General features: G+C 40.5%; 1 protein-coding gene across 12 annotated transcripts in view; it reads right to left on the minus strand.

Moving 5' to 3' along the window:
• Nucleotides 1–24,703, minus strand: part of ptprfb (protein tyrosine phosphatase receptor type Fb) — a 149,787-nt gene that overhangs the window by 79,423 nt on the left and 45,661 nt on the right. For all 12 annotated transcript variants that reach the window (XM_053486083.1, XM_053486094.1, XM_053486093.1 and 9 more), the window contains exons 3-4: nucleotides 12,625–12,770; nucleotides 11,604–11,745 (exon numbers count right to left, since the gene is read on the minus strand). In XM_053486083.1, the coding sequence (XP_053342058.1) occupies nucleotides 11,604–11,745; nucleotides 12,625–12,770 (288 nt within the window). The remainder of the gene's footprint in view (nucleotides 1–11,603; nucleotides 11,746–12,624; nucleotides 12,771–24,703) is intronic.

Raw genomic sequence — 24,703 nt, forward strand, 5'->3', positions numbered from 1 at the left:
TAACAGCGAAACTAGCCACGGGTAAACATTCGCTCAGCCGCTGATAAACATCGCGCACCAGGATTGCGAACATTTTGTTGTTTGTCTCATTTTCTTATCTTTATCTAAAGTGAAGGCACGCTATGATCAGGAGACATATAAGAGCTGAGGAAGTGATGTCAGTTTGCTGGACACGTCCCCCTCCGATGCCGCGCGTCCTCTCCAGGTCAAAACCGCCGTGTCGTATTTCATGAGGTGGTGAGGACCGTGGTGAGGTAACTGGGGACAAGTTTGGGCGCGTATTGTTTTTCCACAAAACTCCAAACCCTGACGCTTTTAAACTCGGTGACACACACACACACACACACACACACACACACACACACACACACAGGTAGAGACCTGCAGCCGTTCGGAGGAAGCTGAGTGATCAGGCAGATCACCTGAAACCGGTCGGGCGAGAGTGCGAGAGTGTGTTTAAGCCTGCCAGATTTCACGCCTCACCTTTTGACCCCGGCGTGTTTGGCAGGAAGCAGACATCTCCCGAAACCTTTGTATTCGCCCTGCTTTTATTCCCAGCGCCTGCTTTTTATAGGTTCGGATTAGAACATTTCAATGAACAAACTTTCAACGACGTTCGTTTTTTTTTTTTTATTTGTTTGTTTGGGTTTTCACACTTCGCCTTCGGAGCCGTTCGGGAACAAGGAGGACTTTCACTTCCTGAGAAACGGGGACCGCGGACATCACGGAGGTTCAGAAAAAAAAAAAGACGTTAAGGGTTTTTAGTTTAAGGTTGTTTTTTTCTTTTCTTTTGGTTCTTCGTGTCTGAGAAACAACGAGTCTTTACACTAAATTATGTCACTTTATATTAAAGAACACTTTAAAACCAGAAGACGTTTAGGACTTTAGCCTCAGAACAAGATGTTCTCTGTTAACACGAGCGAATGTAAATAATCCCCAGACTTAAACCAGCCATAAACCAAAAAAAATAAAACAGAAAATAAAACGAGCATAATCATCAGCGTCACCCTTGTTGATTAATTTCCTGTAAGAGCACTGCGGGAAGTGTTTTACTCCTCTTATTCTTTTCTTTGGAAAAGAGTGACATCATACCTTTTTTAATCCGGTGTTATCTTGTTACGTGAAATCTGATTTCCAGTTCTCACATATTTTTATAAATTACAGGTTGTATCTTACAAACGGATCTTTCTCTTTTATTACAAAAAAACAAACAAACAAAAAAACGAAGCTTTTCAGGCTTTCAAGAAAGCTTTGGCCTTTACCTGAAACTGGAGACTCCTTCCATGCACAGCATAAAAACTCTGATTTCCTTACAGTTCTTTTTTTTTTTTTTAGAATTTGCAAGGATTACTATTGAAACCATGAAAACAAGCTCATTAATATTAATATTTAATGTTTACCGTTTGTTGTAAAGACGTGATGTGAATCTGCGTTAAACTTCAAACTTAAAGTCCAGTTCAAACTTTATTCCCCCCATGTGTGTATGTGTGTGTTTTAATGTTTGTGCTGCTACATCCTTCCATGTTTTATGTTTCGATGCAAATTTGATTGCCGGAGTCGATATTTGCACATGAAGCGCATCGCGGACCCACGGAGGACAGCAGGCGCGAAAACTCAGGTTTTATGGAGTTTTAAATGGAGAAGTCACGTCCTTTTCCTTAGCGGGAAAAGTCGCGAGGAGTCCGGGCGGCGACCCGCAGGTAACGGAGCAACAATACGACACACAAAGGCGCCTAATTAAATTTCTCTTCGGAAAGGAAACTGTGGTGTAAAGACAGTATTTTGATGAGGGCGTAGAAGAGTGATAAGCCCTCCATGGCTTCCTACAGACGCTAATGTATTGTATTATCTGTCTAAATATGGAAGCGAGCCAGGAGCAGCTCGGCTTTATCGATGCCAACAGTCATAAAAGAAAAAACGAAAAAAGAGGGGGAGAGAGGGAGTGAGGGAAGGGAAGGGGGAAAAAAAAGACAGGAGTCTCGGAAGGCGTTAACAGAACCATGGCGCAATTGCTTCGTTGGAATTTTTTTTCGTTGTTGTTTAAAAAGCACTATTGTTCTGTGAAAAGCAATAAATTCGACGAGTTGCTGCTTGTGTGTTTGTGGGGAAAAAGGTGTCGAAAACACAGAACACGTTCTGGACGAAAGGACGTGAGGTTAATCTGTAAACACAGTCCTCCAGCCAGAACGCGCTGATGAATCAGATCCACAACGAGGACGCGGAGCGCTCGCTCGCTCGCTCTCAGCGCTGGTCCGAGGAGGAATAAAGACCACGTTTAGCTGGAAGTCTGACACCGTTTGCATGTTTACTTGCAAGGATACAACGGTAGCTGTTTGCAAAATTAGATTTAAATTAAATTTCATTCCGTTAACCTGGCTTTACGTCTTTCATTCAGCGTACAATCCGGACTGTAGATCATTTTTAAAGCTAAACGAAAAATATGCAACATTCAGTACAATTAAACATCACAAACATCGCAAAATACTAAACAAGAATGGACAAAAAGAAACTGCAGCCCCGAGAGTTAAAACGAGTGCTAGTTTAGAGCCGCGCTTCTCAAATCCGAGCTCGAAGACACTCAAGAGGTCATAAAGAGCATGTGTTTAAAGTTTTTGCTTTTTATTGTTTTCAGTGTTATAATTTTATTATGTTTTCTGAAAGCAGAACAACGAGGCTCAACTATTAGCTCAAATATTAATATGACAATAAATACCACTTTAATGGTACTTAGTATTATATGGGCTAATAATCTGTATAAAAATCTATATATACACAATTATTATTATTAATCAATTACTAATTTTAAAGTTTATACACATTTCAACAGCATGTTTTATAATAAATATTCAATATTTAATGTCCGCAGTGTGATATTTTGAAAGCAGCAGCGACAGGGATCCGAGGTGCTTATGTTACCATGGTAACGCACAGGGAAGTGACGTCAGTGCTGGTGACTTTGCAGGGTGTCCCGAATGGTGGAGTTTAGTCGAGGGAAGTTCCCTTCATCTACATTCCCCGCAAGAACCCTGTGAAGTACACTTCGGAATGGAACGCAGCTCAAGTGTATCACAGTAGCAGGAAGTAGCTATAACAGGAAGTAGCATGATGTAGCAAAATATAGCAGGATGTAGCAGGTGTATCTGCAGCACAGAGCGGCTTTAAACCCATGCAGGTTCTTACACTTTATTACAGGTAGGGAAGCACCACAGGGTTTGTGTGTGTGTGTGTGTGTGAGGCAGTGGGATAAAAAAAAAAAGCGCAAGAGAGGAAGACTGCTACCTCCCGCCAGCTCCAATTACCGAGGCGAGTGTAGCCTAGCAGGCAGGACGACAGGAGCTAATCAGAACCCCGCTGTACCAAATCGCTCTCCTTCTTCACACACCGCGGCAGCACGCTCGGGATACACACTCGGAATACATGCTCGAGATACACACTCAGGAAGCACGCTCAGAACGTACGCTGCATATAACGAAATCTAAAAATTAAATGTAAATCAAAATGTTTAATCGAATCGACACCTAGGAATCGTGATGATATCGGCTCGGCTCGGCTCGACTCGACTCGTCCCTGGTGACAAACTTAAAAGATAAATAAATAAATAAATAAATAAATAAATAAATAGAGAATTAAACATCCTTTCTTCATTTTAATTTTTTAAATTAATTTCTTTCTTTATGTCTCAGGAAACACGCGCCTCTAACCACTTTGCCCGTAATAGAAATTTATCCCAACCTTCAGGTCTTGACGCCAGAGCCCTCGCTAATCGCGCATAACTTTACACAAGGTTTATCGCTTTATCGCTGAACTGTCACACTTAGTGAAATCCAGATTTTAAAAGAATTCTCTCGTCTTTAAGCCACAGGATGAAATTCATTTTTTGTTTATTTATTTTAATGATATACTGTTCGTAAAACTTGCATGATAAGATGTGTGACCCAAGCGGCAACGCAGCTTTTTAGCATCCAAAGACATCGCTAGCGAAGCGAGTCCACAACTAGAAAATGATTTTCACGCATAAAAATCAATAAAAAGAAAAAAAAATTTGTGTCGGAAGAGTTCCGCAAATAAATGATCTGATTGTAAACGATCGCTGCTAACAGGCGACAATTTAGCTGAATAAAGCGAGCGTGTGTAAACAGGAGAGAGATGAGTAATCGCTCGTCTTGTTTGCCGGAGCTCCTCGGTCTGGTGATCTTTTTTGCACATCATCACGGTTCAGTAAGGAGTAAATAAAAATGTAGGAGCGGAGAGAGCCGACGTAGGCGGTGCGCTGTTCTTGGCCGCGCTCCAGCGACATGCTGTTTATCCGACGCGGCTGTAGAGGAAAGAGGTGTAATGCAAGCCGTGACCTTTAAAATAATACACTTTTTCTCGCTGGGCAAAATATTCAGCTTCAGTCCCGCGGCTGACAGGCACTTAATCAATACCGGCCGGCGGTGTCTGTTCTCCCTCACCTCCTGCTCGCTATCTCTCTTTCATATCCGCCCTCCAACTTCCCCCCGGTCTCTCCAGCGTGATGTACGGCCCTGCCACAGGAACACGACCTTTATTTACGCCGCTACGCACGATCGTACAGAAACGCCAGAGTGCCAGGGGTGATACGGCCGCTGAAGGGTGCGCTGATCAACACAATAACACTTCTGCTAGCTGGAACAGGCATCCAGGCAAAGTGAGGTCGTTTATAAATGTTTTTTTACACATAGTATAATTTTAAATCTATTTTAAATTGAATACTTATCACCATTATCACCATGGACTTAATCTACACCTTCTCTTCTGACCAATCAGAATCCAGAACTCAACAGCGGACAAAGTCTCAGAATCTACGACCAAGAACAGACTGGTGTCTACAATCTACATTGCTGATGTTCGTGTCACCTATGATGCAAGATTCCCCTTTTAGTCATGTTTAGACATTCATTCATTCATTATTGTGACCTCATACAAGAAGGTACCCCTCCCATTAGCTTCGCTAGAGGGGCATCAATTATTCTGCTCCATTATTCTCCATCCAAAAGTGTTTTATCCCTTTATACTTCACACTCCAAATTCACACTACACCACTTTCCAAAACCGTAGACCCCCTGACACACTCGCTTCACACCATCTTTTGCAGACCAGGATCTCACACACACACTTCACCGTCTTGCACCTGGAGAAATCTCCACCCAAGTGATCCTGATACTGATGAAAATAAACGCTGAGGAGGTCCACTGTGGACAAATAACAAAAGCTGTTGAGGAAAGGTTGCAGGCAAAGAAAACGGACTATTTCGTAAAGGGAACTAGAGGTCTGGTGCAAAGAAATGAGTTCCTCCATGTTCATAATACGTTCATAATACTTGACGCCGAATGACGAGGATGATAAACCGGATTCAGGGATCAGCTGTGCGTGACAGGAGACAAACTCTCGCTTGTTCTCTTCAATGTACTGCTAACTACAGAACTGCAGAACGTTCATGCTACTGCTAAGTGGGAAAAAAACACACCTTCTTGAAAATATCAGGGTTGAGAAAATCTTGTCGTCGAGGCATTCGTCGGCGCAGGAGGTTGCAGTGAGGAGATCCAAAGTTGATTAAAATTACGTAAGCTTCTCAGACCTGTACTACCTGGAAGTGGTAATTAAGCGAGGCCACACCCGTCACATCTCCAAAACAAGCTGATTCCACCAGAGTCGCAGTGTAACCCAAGCGTTAACTAGACAGAAAGGGGGTTTGATAAAAACCTTGCCTTTTGCTATTGTAGCTTACAGGAGACTTGATTTGTTGGCGTTCCACGCTGTCCGGTTTGTTTGCTGCAAGATGATGGCGACGCCAGTTCGATTAGCCCGTGTGCCTTCCTGCTCTTTTTATCCGGCGGTAAACGGTAGCTGCCTCGCTGCAGAGATGGATTCGTTTGATCTGTGGGTCGTTCATTTCTCTCCGAGTGAAAGCATAAGTAAGACCTGTCACCCGAACCCGAGCCGAGAGGGATTTAATTAACACGGCCTGCCATGTGTCTCGATTCTCATCACCTTTCCACAGACACATTAAAGCAGCCTCCGTCTAGAGCGATTAAACTAAACAGCTTCACGCAATTCCCTGGCGTTCCTTCTGTTGTGTTGTGCTTTCTGACCTTTAGAAACCGTTTTACAGTCTCCTGGCGCAAATTAACTGCTGACCCGCTTCTGACAGCCTTCACTCATTAATGTTTTAACAAACCTGACGGACATTTGTTATCTGCAATATAGGGTAATATTTAATATGAAATTATTAAAAGTTAATCGTGCACAATTTATCCCTTAATCCTAATTCATTCCTGAATGTAAACGTGTATGGAAGGAGTCTCCAGTGTCAGCAGTGTCTGTAACTCCCAAGAGTGAGCCATTAACACAATTTATGTTCTGAACCAGAAACTCAATAACATACAAACAAGAGGTTTCAGAATCTGTGACCATGAACAGACTGGTGTCTTCAATCTACGTTGCTCATCTTTAAAGGTCACCTACGATGCAAAATTCTATTTTTTTCATGTTTGGACATTCAACTGGGTGTGTGTACAAAAATATTGGCCATTATATACAAAACATTTTGGTTTTCCTCCTAATGTGACCTCATATAAGAAGGTGGCTTCTCTAGAGGGGTGTGGCTTAGCAGTATCTCATTTACATAGACTAGTGTGTTGGAGGAGGAGTAAAGCAGAGGGTGAAATTAAATTAATTATTTGAGGGCACACAAACACACACACACACTTATTTTGAGACCTGTGTTAACTTGTTCAAGGACCTTTAACAGTTAACAAGGTGTAATGGTTTATCAATGGTTAAGGTTCTGACAAATCCTAAGACTGTGAGAGACTCTGTTGAACCCTTGAGCCATAATATTAACCCTTGTGGATAAGTAGGTCGGTCTTTATAAAAGGCAAAGACGTGTTATTAGGGATAATTATTCTTGGCAGATGCTCACATCCAGAGCAAGTGCCGAGGAAGAATAAGCGCCTTCAGGGAGGTCTAGGTCTCTCTGTTTGATTTGGAGTAGCTAGGATTGAGGAGAAGTGGCACTGGAGGACCACAAAACTGTCTTGCGGGTTGATGTTGGGGTACTTGAACCGCTATCCTTGGTCAAACTAGTTACATTTTTAATTGGTTGTCTTGGCCATTTTAATAAATGTTCAGTTTAGTTTCTGGGTTAACGATCAGGTATAAGGAGCTTGGTCCAGGGGCAAGAGCATTAACCATGTCTCTCAAATGAGCGAACAGATCAGCGTCGGATTCTGCATCGTTGCCTTTTTCTAAAAAATCCTTGGAAACCTCAGCCGTCGTGTCATACGCTCTCGCTTTGCAATAATTAACGCTCTCAGCCAGAAAGGAATTACGTCTTCAATCCTCATTGTTGAAAAAAAAAAAATAACCACACGGGTAATTATATTTGATCCTCCTCCAAACATATTCCCGTTTTTGGTCCAACTCCAGCACTCATAATCTTTCTCCAAAGTCCTTGAAGATGAGGGTGCTTCAGACAGGCGAGTACAGACCGTGATTCCACCCAGCCATATTGCACCAGTCCTTGGGAGAGGCCTCTCTCGACAGACGCAGTTTGTATCTGTCAAAGCGCTGATGATCTACGGCACCGGGCTCCGAGCCAGCAGATGGTGGAAGAAATTAAACTCGTGACACACACCGTTGGCTGGAGACGTGGAGGCGGTTGGAGACCACACCTGTAGAAGGGTGGTGAACTGATTTGTTTATCGCGTGAGAGAATGAATGCAGGGACGCGCGGTAGCTTCTGGCGGAAAGGACTCTCGAGCTCGTTCGTTCAAAGAGCGTGGATTGTGTGTTGTCGTTTAAAGGGAAGTGAAGGGAATATATACAAAAGCCTTGTTAGGAGTGGAATGAAAGTGTAATGTGTGCTCATTATTCTCAGGCTTAATGTGTGACTCGAGCGCCGTTTACAAAGCGCAGCCGTTGTACTTACCCGCTGCTTCCTGAAATATTTATGACCGGTATTATGTTACGGCCGCTCGTTGCCTCGGAGTCAAACAAAAGACTATAATGTATGGAGAATTCATCTCGCGCTCTTGTAATCCCGTGATCTGTAATTTGTTTCGCTGACGCTCGGCACAGGCTGGAATCTTCCAAATTACAGTCTCGGCGTAATGCGTATCAATTACGCCGCTGGGCTGTGTGTCACGTTAACAGACAGACTATTCAGACGTTAGTCACAGCTTCACGAGTTTGAAACTCCAAAAACCAAATAACAAACCGGAACGGCAGGTAATGACAGGAAATTTCCACAGATCGATCGTTCACGCAAACTCCCTCGAGGGGAGACTGCGGGAAGCCTCGGAAGGAAAGCGAGACGGTTTACGTCTGGCCAGGTGACTCATCTATCCCAGGAGGCAAAACGGTCCCTGGGACACCATCAGGGCTGGAAACGAAGATATTTGACTTTTGGATCGAGGAACACTAAGGCTGAGGGGGACAATAAGCCAGGAAGCGGACTCAGTCTTGTTAAGTCTCGGAGAAAACCTTAAAAACTGGCTGTGGATTTTGGGCTTGTTTTTTGGGTGCATGTGCCCGTTGATGTGACGTCTCTGCCCGGGATAATAGTCATATCTCTGACAACGCTTTCAAAAACTTTGATTTGTGCTGACAATCTAATATATTAGAGACTCAACACCATCATACACCTGATAAATGTACAACGTACACCATTATGTTTACGGTTACAGACTTAAACCATCATTTTTACATGACATTACATCCTGAAATTTTTTATTCTCCCTTATTCAACCTCGATTCGCCAATGACCACAACTTTTATTTATTAAACAAATGATGCAATGGTCCGTTTTATCCAGTTCTCGCTTCCCTTATAGTAGCTACATACACTAGGGTTAGGGTTAATCAGCATCTCTTCTTTTTCTTCTCTTTCTTTTTTTTTTTTAAATAATGAGAGAAAGCAAAACAGATTGTTAAAGAGTAAACTCCTTTGCTTTTGAAGATGTCTGAAAACTTTCATAGTTTTAAAGCTGACGCTGGAGACTCCTTCGGGCGTATCGGCTCAAGTCCTCGTTAATGACTTATTACTGTAAGTCAACACCTTCCGACCAATCAGAATGCAGAATTAAACAGCCGTGTGGTGCTGCACTCACATTGACCCTGGTGCATTAAATCGCTTTAATTTTCTGGTCTTTTTGTCTGCCAAAATGATTTCTTTTTAAATCCTGAATTGTACTTGGACTTCATTCATTTGGAATTCAGGATTTAACAATACAAGATACATAAGTTTCATGCTAATTATCCGCTTAAATAGAGCAAATGCTAACAAACCGCTCTGCCGCCAACTGCGATTAAGCGAATGATCAGGATTACGAGTTTATCATCAAGCAAGTCGTGTCCATGCGAGTTGAATTAAGGACAGAATGAATTCCTGTAAAAAAGGTTCAGAAGTTGGTGGAAAGCAGGAAGATGATGAGTTGTTCAGGACGCAATATCAGAGAAATTCTCTTAGCGTGAAAACTGCTCCATTTTTCAATTATTTCTGTGCATCTGTGCTGCTCGTGAGTTTCACCAGAAGGAAACGCCGGTGTTGAGCTTCGGAGTGATCAAAGAACCGTTTTTGTGCTGCGGCATTAATTGTAACAGGGAGAATCAAGTTCAACCCCCTGATCACATTGCGTGTGGCTAGGCTAATGGCACAGAGATGCATGCGGTCATTACACAACCGAGGTAGAGAGTTCTCCTTGTTTTATTTTTTCCCCCTCGCCCCCGCAGAACGCCACAGTTCAGGTTCAAGAGCAGAGGCCCGTCTCTGACGCAATCAGGAGCTGAATTAAGCGTGATGTTTTTCCCCCGGATCCTGCCGCGAGCTTTAACCGGCGCGGCCGAGGCGATGACGCTGAAGCTGATTCGGCAGCAGGGCGGCTTTGAGAACCTTTCAGAGAGGCGGACGCGGTGACTCACGGTCAAGGAGAAGACTTGCTGAGAGAGACGATCGCTCGAGCTGCCGAGTTTCTGTTCAGTGACACCGGGGTTGTCAAGTGCGCTGCTGGAGCCGAGCATCAGCATAATACACCTCCACGCTGCCTTCATGGCATGTGGGAAGATATACGGCAAAAATAAATATATATTAAAAAATAATAATAATAATTACATACCTTTGCTGAGGAAACTGCTTAAATACCTTAAAGGTAGAACATATTTTCCTTTGTTTGTGTCCTTCTCCTTTTTTTAATTTTTGGATTAGCCTGGAACATGTTGAGCTACAAAAGAAAACAGCTGGACGATTTTTTTTTGTCTGGGCTTTACTAATGACATCATCATTAACTGACCTGGCCACTGTACCGTATAGAGCTGAACAATTAACCGCGAAAAAAAATCGCGATACGGACCTGTGCAATTATTTATCGCAAAAACAAATAAATAATTGATCGCAAAAGGCTGCAATTTATTACAGTTAATACACACATAGTCAGAAATTTATGTAGCGTTTGTGACTAGTTTAATTACATTCGCTATGTTCTTACTTAAAAAAAATAATAATTTTGACGCAATAAATTTTGCCAATAATGAGTTCGTTTGTCAAGTTTTTTTCTGTTTGCCTCGACAAAACTGAACACAAGCTGTGTCTAAATAACCAAAATGTGATTTTTTTCAATTTTTAGTGCCCTAGTGTCATTTAATCCAAGGGCCTAACATGGGGTAAGGGGGCAAAAACTTTTTCTCTCTGGTATTAAAATAATAGACTGAGGCAATGTGAGTGTAAAAATAAAGAAACATCTAAATAAAATACCATCTGACCCGCTATCATCCTACTTATGCTAACGCCACTTACTTAACGCCGTGTTTCTCTTTCTGTTTTTCCACTAAACATCTTTCTGAACTCCTCCTCCTTGACTAAATAAATTAAAATAAAATTAATAATCATAATAGTCGGTCCCTGAGTGATTTCGACACGAGACCTCTGACCTCGGCTAATACCCAGCCGCCTCAAACTGTAACAGGTTCAGAGGTGCAAATGTCTGCTGAGGAATCATCGACAAAACAAAACAAATAACAGAACAGCGGTGACGGGAAACGACAGCGGCGAGTCCCTGCTCTCACTCGCCATGTGAGGCTTTAAAAGTCCTACGGGCTCGCAAGCTTGCATTGTGTGAAATGTCTCCTGTCCTTCATTGCAAAAAAAAAAGGGGCTACATATGGGTTAGCACGTTTACAGATTTGCGCTAATCGTGCTGGAAGACGGGAAGAAGGACATCTGAGGACACGCTCATCGATGAGAAGACAACGGTCGAGACTATCAGGCTAACAGGAACGCTGAGAAACTTGAACAAAGTTTAAATAGCAGTTTTTTTTACCAGATGTTTTTTGTTTTCCGCACCACTTTTTTCCCTTAATACATATTGTATATTAATTAAAGAAATAATTGTTAAAGATATATTTTTGGAGTCATTATGAAATTTTTTTTCCCCTTGTTTCTATTCATTAAGCTGCTTTAGATAACCACACCCCTGACCACACCCACTGGTATGTGGAATAAACAGCTAAACAACTGTTCATGCTTGAAATCCGCGCTTATTTCTGGTTCTGTCGCGGGTTAGGAGTGAGACGTGAGACGCTTCCTACCTTCCAGCACGGTGAGTTTGGCGCTGGTGTTGATCTCTCCGGCGCTGTTGGCGGCCGTACACTCGTAGATGGCCTCGTCTCGGTGCGTGCGCAGGGGCTGGATACGCAGGACGGAGCCCGAGCCATCGTCGAACTCGATCACCTGAAGGACGGAGAGATGGGAAAACAAAACGGCGCGAGTCACCAGACGTGCAGGAGTGCTGACCACGAAACACGTCAGGAAGCGACACGCGGCGCACGTGCCAGGGCGCTGATACTCACTTCAGACGTGTTGTTTTGGTGCGTTGCACATTTAGCGCAGCCCGATTACATAAACGTCTCCGCGGAGAAACCTTCGCCAGATTGTTAAACTGACTAAAATAAAAATTCACAACATTCTTGTGACACATCTGTGTGTGTGTGTGTGTGTGTGTGTGTGCGTGTAAGAGAGAGAAAGTAAGAGAGATGTACAGGATATTTCTCTTTTAAAGAGTGGTTCTTAGCTACATTCTCCCACACACACACACACACACACACACACACAAACACACACACACTTCAGCAGATACTGTAAAAATGTGTAGAAGAAAAAGAAGAAGAGTAAACAGGAGAGAAGTCAGAGCGAGGGAAGATGATGTGCTAGCAACGTCACTGATTCTGTTACACGTGTCGTAAATTAGATTAGATTTCGATTTTTTTTTCACTTTAACGAGTTTAACGAAGCTTCGCTCACTCACTCTAAACACGCGAAAGAAACCAAACATGGAGGAATGTAAATAAACATCATCTTATTTCATCTTTTGTATTTCTTGCGCCTATAAAATACGCTGCTGTTATATTCTTGTCGCTACGGTAACCACAAAACAAACCTTTCATTTCTTAAAACATTAAAGTCTCAGACTGCAGATTAAAAACGTAGCGCGCACGTCCACGGGGTTCTTTTTATTTTGAACAGCTGATCAATCAATATTTCACAGAACGTTGATTATTTTCCGTTGATTTAAGCGCAGCGCTCTGTTTACGCTAACGTTACGACTCTCACCTCGAAGCGCTGAGAGCTGACTTTCTTCCCTTTTTTCATCCAGGTGATGCGCGGTTTGGGTTCTCCCACCGCCTGGCACACGAAGGACGCCACGCCTCCCGAAATCCCCGTCTGGTCCTCTGGGGTCTTAATGAAGCTCGGCAAACCTGGACAGGGGACGGAGGGAGAGAGACAACATCAGAACGAGACACATGGAGAAAGACAAATAGAGTGAGAGACAAACAGAATAAGAGTGAGAGACAGAAACAGTTAAAATAGAGAAAGACAAATAGAACGAGATAAAAACGAGAAAGAGAATGAGAGAGAGAGTGAGAGAAAATGAATGAGAAATGGGAAGTAAGTGGGAGACAGAAATGAAATAAGAGAAAAAAAGAAAAATGGAAAAAGACAAAAAGAATAAAAGACCAATGAGAAACAGAATTAGAGAAAGTGTGAGAGAAATACAGAAATAAAATGAGAAAGTGGAAGGGAGAGAAAAATGGAACAAAAAAGAGATAGAGAGAGAAATGAAAAATAACAGAGAGAGAGACAGAACAAGAGAGAGACACAAATAGAATCAGAGGATTTTCTTGATACCTTAAATATTACGGAAAGTTAAAGGTTCAGGTACTTTGGAGATTCGTTAAATGTTAAACGTTTAAAAAAAACAAACGCTCCTGTCTTGTTTGTCTCTTGTGGGCGTGGCCTGTCTATAATTTATTTTTATTTCAATAAGAGACAGCAGCTGTACAACCTTTAACTATAGAATATTAAATATCGCACGAATGCGTTTAAAAATCGATCAGATATGCGGTGTAGGCCGCTACGTGCTCGGCATCGCACTAGCCTCACTCTCGGATCAGCGTACCACAACTAGCTAACCGCACGCGCGGCTAACTCCATCCTTCACAGCTTCATCGCTCATTTAGATTCGCCGCTGTTTCAAATTTGCATGGAAGTTAAAACTCGGCTTGTTGGTGAAATCGCAACGCCGTGTCTCACACACACACACACACACACACACACAAACACACACACACACACACACATATACATACATAGCGAGTCCTTTATCACACGTTCATAAACATTTTATTAAATAAGTGATTCATTTGTTAAATAAATTGCAGCGGTGTCTGGAGGATTTACATTCTAAAGAGTTCACCTTGAGGAAAACAAACCGTGTGTGTGTGTGTGTGTGTGTGTGTGGCTAAACAGGTTTTCTTTTCCACATTGTTTCGACAGAGTTACAACATGTCTGTTTGCACGCACGCACACACAAACAACAGGTTTTACAATGATGGTGCCTGTTCAGGCAAGGCAACGCACACACACACACACACACACATTTTATATTTATATATATATATATATATATATATATATATATATATATATATATATATAGACATATACTATGTTTATAATGCACTTTCATTTATTAATTATTTACTTAAACACACACACCATTGATATAATTATTAACGCAGATGAGATGAGTCTACACTAGACCTGAATCAGGCCTGAGCTCAGAACCTTAAAGCTTAAACTAACTAAAGTAAAAAGAAAGAAATGTAATAAAGTGTTAACAGACGACCAGCGTTTGCTTTGTGGGGACGCGACTGTAGGTCCCCACAACGTCCAACCTTCTCCCAGTTATTCCCTTCCTTGTGGGGACTTTCAGTTTGGTACAAGTTATAAAAGTTATAAAACACCATCATTCATACATAATTAATGTAATTACCACCAGAGCTACACCTAAACTTGATTTTGGTAATTAACACACACACACACACACACACACACACACACACACATTCCGAAAATATTTCTCATCATCCTAACCTCTTAACCTAAATAATTTAAGACTTGAAAAACCTATTAGGATTCTTTTAGGAAAAAGAATATTTACATACATGTTCTCATCACGTTCTTATTTTTTTCAACAAATTAAAATGTTTATTAATTGAAATATATTTTATTTATTTATATGTATGTATATGTGTGTTTTTTTGTTGTTTGTTGTTAGTTTTTTTTAAGCTTTTACGTTTATTTTGGAAGAATATAACACTCATTCTTTGGATAATTTTTGAATCATTTTTTTTATAATTTTTAATTTAATCCCCATTCTGGGGGATTTTTTTTTTAATTTGTGGTGTTTGATTTAGTATTAAAAATTAAAATGATAAAAAAAATTAAATAAACTGCTTAAAAATGCACAAGATAATATTAGCTATGAGAAATAAAAATATAAAGCGCAAAAATAAGTAGAAGAAATAAAACAATACACAAAATATATATATTAATTAATTAATTAATATAATGAAATTATAAACACCAAAACTGAGGACACACTATTACAAAGAAATAAAAGAGGAACTAATCTACGAAAAATAATACCAGACTTTAAAGAGGAAGTCGTCCTTCAGTTCCCTTTAAAACAAATTAATCTTTCCCATTAAATCTAAATATGAAAAGCTTTGTTCCTCAAAAATCTTTAAACTGCCAGATAGAGTTTTACATTAAGGGGTGCGTACAGCTCACATGTCCTGGAATTCTTCATGATTTTTTTTTCTTTACTTATGATTATTTAAAAAAAAAAAAAAAAAAAAAAACTTGAAAATAACTTCAAAAATTTTAATGACTTTTTAATCACTAGTTTTTTTCCCACTTTTTCAAGGACTTCACCAGAACCGTCGTTCACAAAGCGAGTTATTTATTCACTTGTCGCTATTTTTTTTTTTAAATGTCACGTCTTGTTTTCAGTAGCGCTGATGGATGTGCTGTTTGTTCGCTAGATTCCTGCTGTTACACGCCCCGTTTACAAGCCGCTGGAATTTTATGTACGGCATCAGAAAGTATTTCATTTTTATCTTTTCAGGCAGCTTCAAGTAGGAGATGTTTACACTTTTGGCCATTTCCTGGTAATAAGCTGCATTTTTTAAAATCCTTTTTAACTTTAAAAGAGAAATACTGAATAACTTTCAACTTTTTTTTCCTGCTACGTTTATTTTAATAATAAAAAGAAAGAAATATATTTATAAAGTTTATAAAGTTCCTTTAAAACACAACTACTTAATTTGTGTCAGTTTTTTGTTTTGGCCTGGGATTAAACAGTCTATTTAGACCCCCCCCCCTATTGTGACCTCATATAAGTAGAGCCCCTCTCCAGCTTGTTGCTCGGCTCTGCTGTCCTCACACTGAAATGGTGCATTTGGAGAAGGAGTGACACAAAGGGGTTTTAACTTGAGCACCACACTTTGTAGCAGCGATGTGACCTGTGTGTTTACTTGAGAAAGAAATACTGACATATGGGACCTTTAACTGTGATCAAAAATCTTATATGCATATAAACGTACTCCATGTGATCTGTACAGGAATCTCGTTTATATTATCCAGCATCAGCAAGAGAAGAAAATAAACCAGCTCTTGATGGTCGCCCCCAAACCCCATGGCGTGGCTGCTGAGAAAAACGGCCTTGCCCTTCTGCTTTTATGTATCTGCTAATAAAAGATCGCAGCAGATGCGACAAAGGGAACAAAATCGATAGCTAGTTACCATAACGTAGTGCCTATATGAAGAGCGGCGTGCCGGCGACTAGCAGGCAGACGATGTGTGTTAAATCATCAGTGTAGCTGATACAAAAGCTTGACCTTGCTGTAGGACATCAGGTTCACCGTGAGCAGAGACGGAGCTAACGCCACCCCCACGACCCGCCGGACCGCCAGTCAGGCTGACATTTAAATGACATTTCCACGTTGGTTCCCCAAAAAGCGGGCATGATTGGCACCGCAGCGCCTCATAAAAGTGGCTTTTATCCGAATCACCATCCCCACCACGGCTCTGCGGAATCAGCGTGATTCTCCCAGCATGCCTTTCACTTTGCATGAATGTACACACCTCATAACCCCAACCACCCACCAAGATCGCCCCCCTACCGCTACAAATACACACACACACACACACACACACACACACACACACAGACTATACCTGGTGTTTTGTATTTAAGCCTAATTAGCAAGGCTCGTTAAGCTCTTTAAGGCACATGCTTCACATTAACGTATGGACGAGGAACTCATTGAGAGGACGGATCAGAGACGCTCTCACGCAGAAAAGCAGCTCCTTAAGGGATCACCGAGCCATGATGAACACACAAAAACACGTCCTTATCCAACAGCGATAATCTGCTTACGGACAATACCGTCCTCTACCGTGACCTCTGACCTCGCCAGAGCTGGAGTTTACGAGAATTTCTTAACAACGGCACAAAAAAAAAGAACAACCATGAGTTTAAAGAAAAATTTACGAAGAGTCATTTGGTTAAACGAGGGTAAACGAATACGGACAATCCCGTGCGTTTACTTTGAACCTCGTTAAAGAAGATGTCTTTTACAGCCTTTTATATAAGACACGATGACGTATAAGAACAAACTGTTCAATCTAGTAAGGATTTTTTGATACTGACATGATAATTAAATCGCACACAATGAAAAAAATGCAAAAACTATTATTATTGTTCGCGCACGAATATTTGGCCTAGGTGGTATAAGCTTGGTTCCACAAAAACATTTGTTTTATGTAACATTTTTTTGAAAATACATAGGAATCGATGTGTACTGATTAAAAAACTTCAAAAACTCTTAGACTCGTTTACATCAGAAACGTACTCGCCTAATTTGGTTTGTGGTACTGTAAATAAATTTTTATAAACTAACTGTCAACAATTGCAATTTTATTTTTCATTTAAAGCTACATTTGATGTTGAGGATACTTAACATCTTTATACTTGCATTTTTTTGCAAGAGTACGTAACGTCTTCTTCTTCGGAATTTCTGTGCGGTTGGTGCTCTATCACCACCTATTGGACTGGAGTGTAAAGCAAAAAATTTGCAGAAAAAAAAAAAAAAATTGGGTTTGTACAAGACATGCTGATTACACAGCGTTTCAGTGTTTATTGGATATTATTAATAGTTTTTAATCTTTTAAAACATCTAAGCATTATAGCTGCTTAAGAGACAACTCAGACAATAAAAATTAGTGCAGCCACTGAATGGAAAATCGACCTGCCAGTCTACCTCTGATTCACAGCTCTAGTATTTACAGTATTTACACCGGACTGATCCAGGGGTCATGATAGTCCGGACATCCCACACGCGAAATAAAATCACAATAGAGATCGAGATTACGCAACAAGGCAATTAATATACCGATGTGTCCTCTGCTCGACTTGAGGGATTCAGTGTTGCTTTCCAGCATGACTTTTAGTTTTGTTCAGCGTGACTGACCCCTTACTTTGAGCGCCTGGTACACTCCTGGACAGCACCCAGCTGGGACGTCAGACTCAATCCCTGTCCTGTTTTGTCACCAGAGCCAAAATAAATGATGTAATACCCCAATTCCCCCACGATTCCCCTTCTCCTGGTCTCTTTGATCTGATATCCAGCCGAGGTTGGAAACCGAAGATGATGATTCACGTCTTTGAAAATCCCACCACGGGCACTGATTTAAAGGCCAAAGTAAGGCTAATCCTCCCTCTGAACAGGTCATATGATCCACCTTACCTCGATTAGCAGGAAGCACTTTTTTGTTCCCCCCCTTCATCAGACTCGTCAAAGATGCATGAGCGAACATCGAGCTAATGCTTTCGGGAAGTGATTTTCTCCTGGGTGGATGGCTGGGTGAGTGGTGTGTTCGCTCCCATCAGCCAGAGTAGCGCTATTTACTCTTCATTTGTGTCAATGCTGCGTGGATGGTGAACAGGCATGCCTGAGGATAATCATTTCAAGTGTAATATAGGAAGGCTGTCGATCTGTTGCAGGGGTACCTGATGCTTCTTCAGATCTGCCCAGGGTGCATTATTTATTTATATATATACATATATGTATCTAAGCACTATAATGGTTTAGGGATTGCTTACATCATGAAGGTTTTGCACCGTGGGATAAAAACAGTCATAAGATGACTTTGAAGAAATGTGAAGAAGAAAAAAGGGTCTCAAAACCTGGAGAGAAAGTCTGCCCCCAATGATACATCTCGCTCTTTCATCAGTCGAGCGGAAATCCTGAAGGTTATTACAGTAATGCTCTTCACAGTGGGCGCTGTGGAAATGCGTAATTGCATTCCGAGTTTATGTTCTGCGCCATTCTGTTAAATAATTCACCCAACCCGGAAAGCAACGCGCTCGACAGACGCCTTTCTCGGAGATCACTTAGAGAGAGAAGTGTTTCTCTTTTTTTTTTCTGCATTTATCAGCCTGTTTATTCCTCCGCTCCCTCTCTCTGTTTATGCTCACATAATGGACCCGAGATAATGTAAAAATAAATAAATAAACAAATAAATAGATAAAAAATCTAGAAAAGCACCATTAATGTTGCAAGTGCAGTAACGAGACACAAATCCCGCCAGGATTTTAATACAAATATTAAGCGGGATCCATTTAACAAGCTGATAATGGGCCTCGGAATTGAGAAAAAATATTGCTATTGAGCTGATTAGGCAAGATAATGTGACGTTAATTGGAAGCAAAAGCTTTGGAAATGGGGCAGAATTACATTAATGGAATGATCCGCTGAAGGGAGGGCGGACGGTAGCATCAGATCATCAGACGCATTTCCGCTAAGTGCACCAGTAAAGGGGTAAATAAATAAATAAATAAATAAAAAGGCTAATTTATTATTAATGAAAACGAATGGGTGTCTCTCTCTGGTTTGGGTATCGATTCCGCATACTCTACTCGAGCGATTAGTTTCCACAAAACCCCAGGGTATCACTAGGGGTACTTTCTTTCCACCAGCTTCCAAAACAGCCCATGTAGTGTCCTTAAAGCCAAAGAGGAACTTATTAGTTTTGGTGAATGTGAATCTGTTCATGTTCGGTTCGGCGTATACGCCACAGATTATAAACACGTCCAGGACATGAATCCCAGGCCACCTGTTCTTGCACCTGTGGCTTTGTCGAATTTAAAAGGAGCCCATCAGTGCGCAGAGCCACTTGGGAGGTCAGGATGTGGCTTTTCCTCCGGTCTCCACTGACCCCTGACCCCATCATCAAAGCGCCTCGGAGCATGAAGTAACCCTAGACCTTAAAAGCTCGGGCTGTCAATGCACAAACAAGGCAGTCTAATGGAACCAGTCTGAAGGGATCCCACCACCACCTCCACCACCATCATCTCCTCCTCCGCAAACATCACTCGCATCACTAACACTTATTTGCAAAACTGCATCTTTTAGACTTAATATTCAAGATGTTATTCTTACACATTACACAGTGTCCTTTGTTTTGTTACTAGTCATCGTTTACATCGCAAATTACATTCGCACAGACATCCTGCTCGCTTTGCATATTGTTGATTTTATATGTTGGTGTCCAGCATGTCGGGATACTGCCTTTATTATTCCGGCGTTAGTCCAAAGGGTGTGTTTATTTACGATCAAATCTGCCATTTTGTGCATTTCCTGCAGTTCTAACCATGTTTCACAGAAGCTGCATAGCTGTATGTTGGTAACGTACCCAGTTGTACAGTTGTCCGGTGGTTCATTTGCGATCCTGCTTGGGTACTTCATCTCTACTGCGTTTCACCGTAATTCCAAAGGCTTGACATTTTCTCATGGCCTATACCACTAGATGAACGTGGGATAAAAAACGGCCTTGGCTTGACATTTCACATAGGGGAACTCCAGCAAAGATATTATTGTGTACTTTTTTTAACCCCCTCCTTGCGGAAAGGTATGATGGGAAAATGGTGTCATGGAGAACCTACAGGAATATCATTACCTAATAAGGGGACCTTAGTGTACTTGAAGTCTCATACAAACAAGTTTAGGGAAGTAGACCGGACAGAGTCAGTGCTGTCGAAGTTGTAAGGCACTGACAAACCTTTATTTCTATGGTAAAATATCCCAAGATACTAATGGACTACAATGCGCTTCGTTTAAAGTAAGAAAAAAGACATTTGCCAAGTTTGCCAAGGGGCAGGGGTAGTTCAGTGGTTAAGGTGTACTGATCCCATGTTCAAACCCCAGCGCTGCCAAGATAAACACGTTGGGTCCTTAAGCGAGGCCCTTAACCCTCAACTGCTAAGAAGAGGGTGTCTCCCACATGCCATGAATGTAAGTTGCAAATTAGGACCACACCCCGCTGGATGTCTATTTTTGTCGCAATTTAGCAAAAAATATTAACATATAACAATACAGCACAACAGCTTATCAAGGTATAGCAGGTATCAAGTTGTTCTGATACAACTTTAAAAAATTTTATATGACAAAAAGATAAATTTACATATTTTCTTTTTGCTATACAGTACTGTGCAAAATTCTTAGACACCCTGTGTTATTTTGTATAAACTTCCCTATGTTTTTCTTCTTTATGATTTTATCATTGAGTTAGTACAAAGACATTTAAAATTTTTAAACATCAGTTATTCCACTAAAAAATTAAAAGTTAAAGGGAAAAAAAGCAGCTGGGTTTTTCATGTCAAAAAGAAGGAAGTGTGACAGTTAAAGTCCTCAGAAGAACTGTGTGTGGTTCTGCAGGATACTCAGTAAAACTTGGCCGCTAATTTCCTTATAAACCCGCACGAATTGTACAGGAGACTAACTCTTAAACACTCTCAAACATCATCACACCAAATACTTACGGTGTTTAATTTATTTTAGGTTTTTGGGCTTTCTGACTTTGCTCTATAGCTTTTGCTTAGATTTTTTTTTTTGTTCCATTCTTTACACTTTTACTTGTTTGTTTGTTTTTTAATCATAAAGGTTTGAGGTTAGGTTTTAAATGCTTGCAGAGTTTTTGGCAGTTCTTTAGGAAACCTGTCTATCACTCGTTGCAATTTTTCTATCTCGTCCATCCCTAGTTAGGGCTAAGCAAACGTGAATAATTTCTATATACTGTATACACACTGCCTACATATTAAGCTTTATTAAATATATCTTTTCATCTCAGCTAAAATATCAAACAGTAACGACGGGGGTTTATGGAAGGTACAGTTATTGAAAGCTGTCAAAACCAGTTTAAGATGACTCGGAGTAATATTCTTTGGCAAAATCTCAATTACAGTTCCGCCTGACCCCCGAGGCGTTTCTCTATCTTCTTATATTTATTATTTTTTATTCACGTACTGTAGATCACGGAGACGAATCAATACGCAAGTGCCTCGCTATCTTAGAGTTCTCGACATTAGCGTGAATTGTAAAGCGCATAAATAATACACTTAAGATAACCGTAGTAGAGAAGCGTAGTGATAGGAAAAAGGCAACCTTCTTGTCAAGTCCATCTAAAGAAAACAAAAGGCAAATTCTACCAAAATAAACAAGCAAAATGACGCAAAACAAGACTCTGTACCTCCATGAGACCAGGAGTGGAAGTGTGTGTGCAGCCAGGCATGGCAAAAAATTAAAGTGGCATGAAATCAGCAGATTGGAAATATTTGCCAAGGTTAAGCACGAATGATCAGCGGAGACCTCGGGCGTCGTTGAGGTCACTTACCCCGGGCGTGGCATTACCCAAAGGCACGTCTACGGCATAAACATGAGTGACTGAGCTTTATTGGTCATGACCTGCACGTAATGTGGACTAGCCTGACATTTCCCTCGGAGGACTCATTGAGTCAATAGAGTGCGCCGCGGAATTACACGGTTTCACCGCAGCCACGCTCGCGATCCAATCAAGCTAGGCTGCAGATAAAGCCACATGAACTTCGCCAGGTTTTAAATGAGCCATTCCTGGAGCAAAACGCACCTGAATGTTAAACACGTACCAGGAAATTTCATCCATCATGTTTGCACCGTTATTCTTCTAGTAAAAGCGTACATACTTTAGAAAAAATACTCAACAATGTTGTGATGTGGCGTGACGATGCAGAGGTGCTAATGTTTTACCCACAAAGCACAAGTGCTTTAATGTGTTTCCATCAATGAATATATCCTTACACTGGTGCACGTGGTTACCAACTAGAAGTACCATCAGTTAAACACACATTATTATTATAAACATTTCATCTACATACTGTACTCGGTTCCTGTTCTCACTTGCGCTATAGCAGCTGTAAACGTCCGTTCCCTAAAACTGGAGTCTCCTTTCTCACAACAAAAGAAAAATCCTCATTAATACTTGTACACCAGAGCTGCTTTTACTATAAAAAATTAAATCCTCACCGTTAGAATTCACCAAAGTGTGAAAACGCGAAAGCAAAATTATAGAGTAATGTTTGGAGTATTTTTGGAACTTATTCATCTATTTATTTCTTTATCACTTTAATTACATTCTTACGTACGTCGCTGTTTTTCTTTACAGAAATAAAGATATAAAGATATAAAACTGACTCAGGTTCGGATCAATAATTTAAACCTTTTAAAAACTCAGTGCACTTTTGTTGTCTTGTACAAAACAGATGCGCTAATCAATCTTTCAGCATTCTTCTAAAGAATTTCTTTTTTAAATCCATTTGCTTATTTGTACTTTTTAAATTAAGGGAATAAAAATCCATCCCTCCGTCACTGGAATATTCAGCGTCCCGCTCGGCATAAACTTAGAATCCGTGCTGTTTCTTATTTGTAGCAGATTTTTTAGAAACTGCTTGAGATAAATTATATTAAACTTTGTTTTGATCTAAATCAATTTTCCACGTTTTACTTCACGTTTTATTTATTTATTTATTTTTGGAAACAATTTCAGTATTGAACAAACCAGGTTTAAATCGGTACGACGTTTATTCGTTCTCTTTCAGATGCGGAAATAAAAAATTCAGCTCATGCACTTCCCTACAATCAGCCTTATCCTTATTCAATACATATTTTATACATTCATTACAGTGTGTGTGTGTGTGTGTGTGTGTGTGTGTGTGTGTGTGTGTGTGTGTTTTACCAGCCATCACCTTGGAACAGACTGCGTGTCATTGGAGCAGTGGACTGGGAGAGACTCCCAGAGGATGATGGGAAGCAGAATGGAATGATGGACAGATACAAGGACGGAAAACACACATCACGTCAGCTGGTTTTTCCGCCGCAAACCTCCACTTACGACCTCGCTAACTTTATTAATTCTGGGCCCAAGTTAAAATCTCCCTCCGAGACCGAGCGCTCCCCTTCTTCAGACCCGGACTCCGAGCGTCGGGCTGAAATGTAATTACGGGGCTTTTGGGATCCAAACCCCAAGCCCCGAGCCTGACAGGGACATTAATTATTAAGTCAATATAATGGGTGCACCATTACCAAAGCTTTCATCCAAACATGTAGCGCAGCGAGGGGGAGAAGAGTCGATACTGCAAATGTAATTATAGAAAGAAACACACAAAAAAAAGGAAAAGCCAAGCAAGTTTTATTTTTTTCTTCTGGTTTGTTCCTCCTAAAGGAAACGCTTTAATTACAGGCTCCAACTGCAACATGGAATTGTTTAAGGTTTAAAAGAAAGTATTCTAGGTTTACAGACGATGTTTTTATGGATGAATCTCCTTTTTTTTTTATCAATCTAGGACTCTTGTCTCTTTTTATCAGGTGCTCTTTTTTATTTCTTTAATCTTTCTTTTAAGATAGTGAGAATAAATTCTATTATTATGTAAAAATATAAAAATGTACATTTTCTGTTCTTTTTATTTTATTTTTTAAAAAAGGGCAGAATGTGAAACACTTTAGGATTTGTAGTAATGTGTAGAAGTTTTGTTAATGGTTTAGAAAATGTAAAAAATATGCATTTTTAAGGTTAAAACCAACTAAAAACCCTTTCAGGAAGTTAGATTTTTGTATTTGAGTCTGCACGATATCATTTATATAAAAAAGATTTTTATTTTAAAGCAAAATCTAAATCGAGCACCCTAATCTTCTACTCAGGTCTGTGTTTTATTTCTCTCTTCTTTTTTTACTTACAGTACATTTAATTGTCAGCTTGAATATGATTCAATTAAAAAATATGGAAAAAACATGAGCACAGATATATTACCAGATCTGAAAACTTACATTATTATTATTATTGTTATTATTTTGAAGCTAACCTCTCCACCTCACCCCTGACTCCTAATCACTCGGCTCTCTACAGATAAATTCTACTTTTATATCTATTATAAACGCTCGATGTAAATGACGGATGCGCTTGGCATCCCCGA

This window comes from Clarias gariepinus, chromosome 25, assembly GCF_024256425.1.
Source record: "Clarias gariepinus isolate MV-2021 ecotype Netherlands chromosome 25, CGAR_prim_01v2, whole genome shotgun sequence".
In the NCBI taxonomy this organism is placed as follows: Eukaryota; Metazoa; Chordata; class Actinopteri; order Siluriformes; family Clariidae; genus Clarias; species Clarias gariepinus.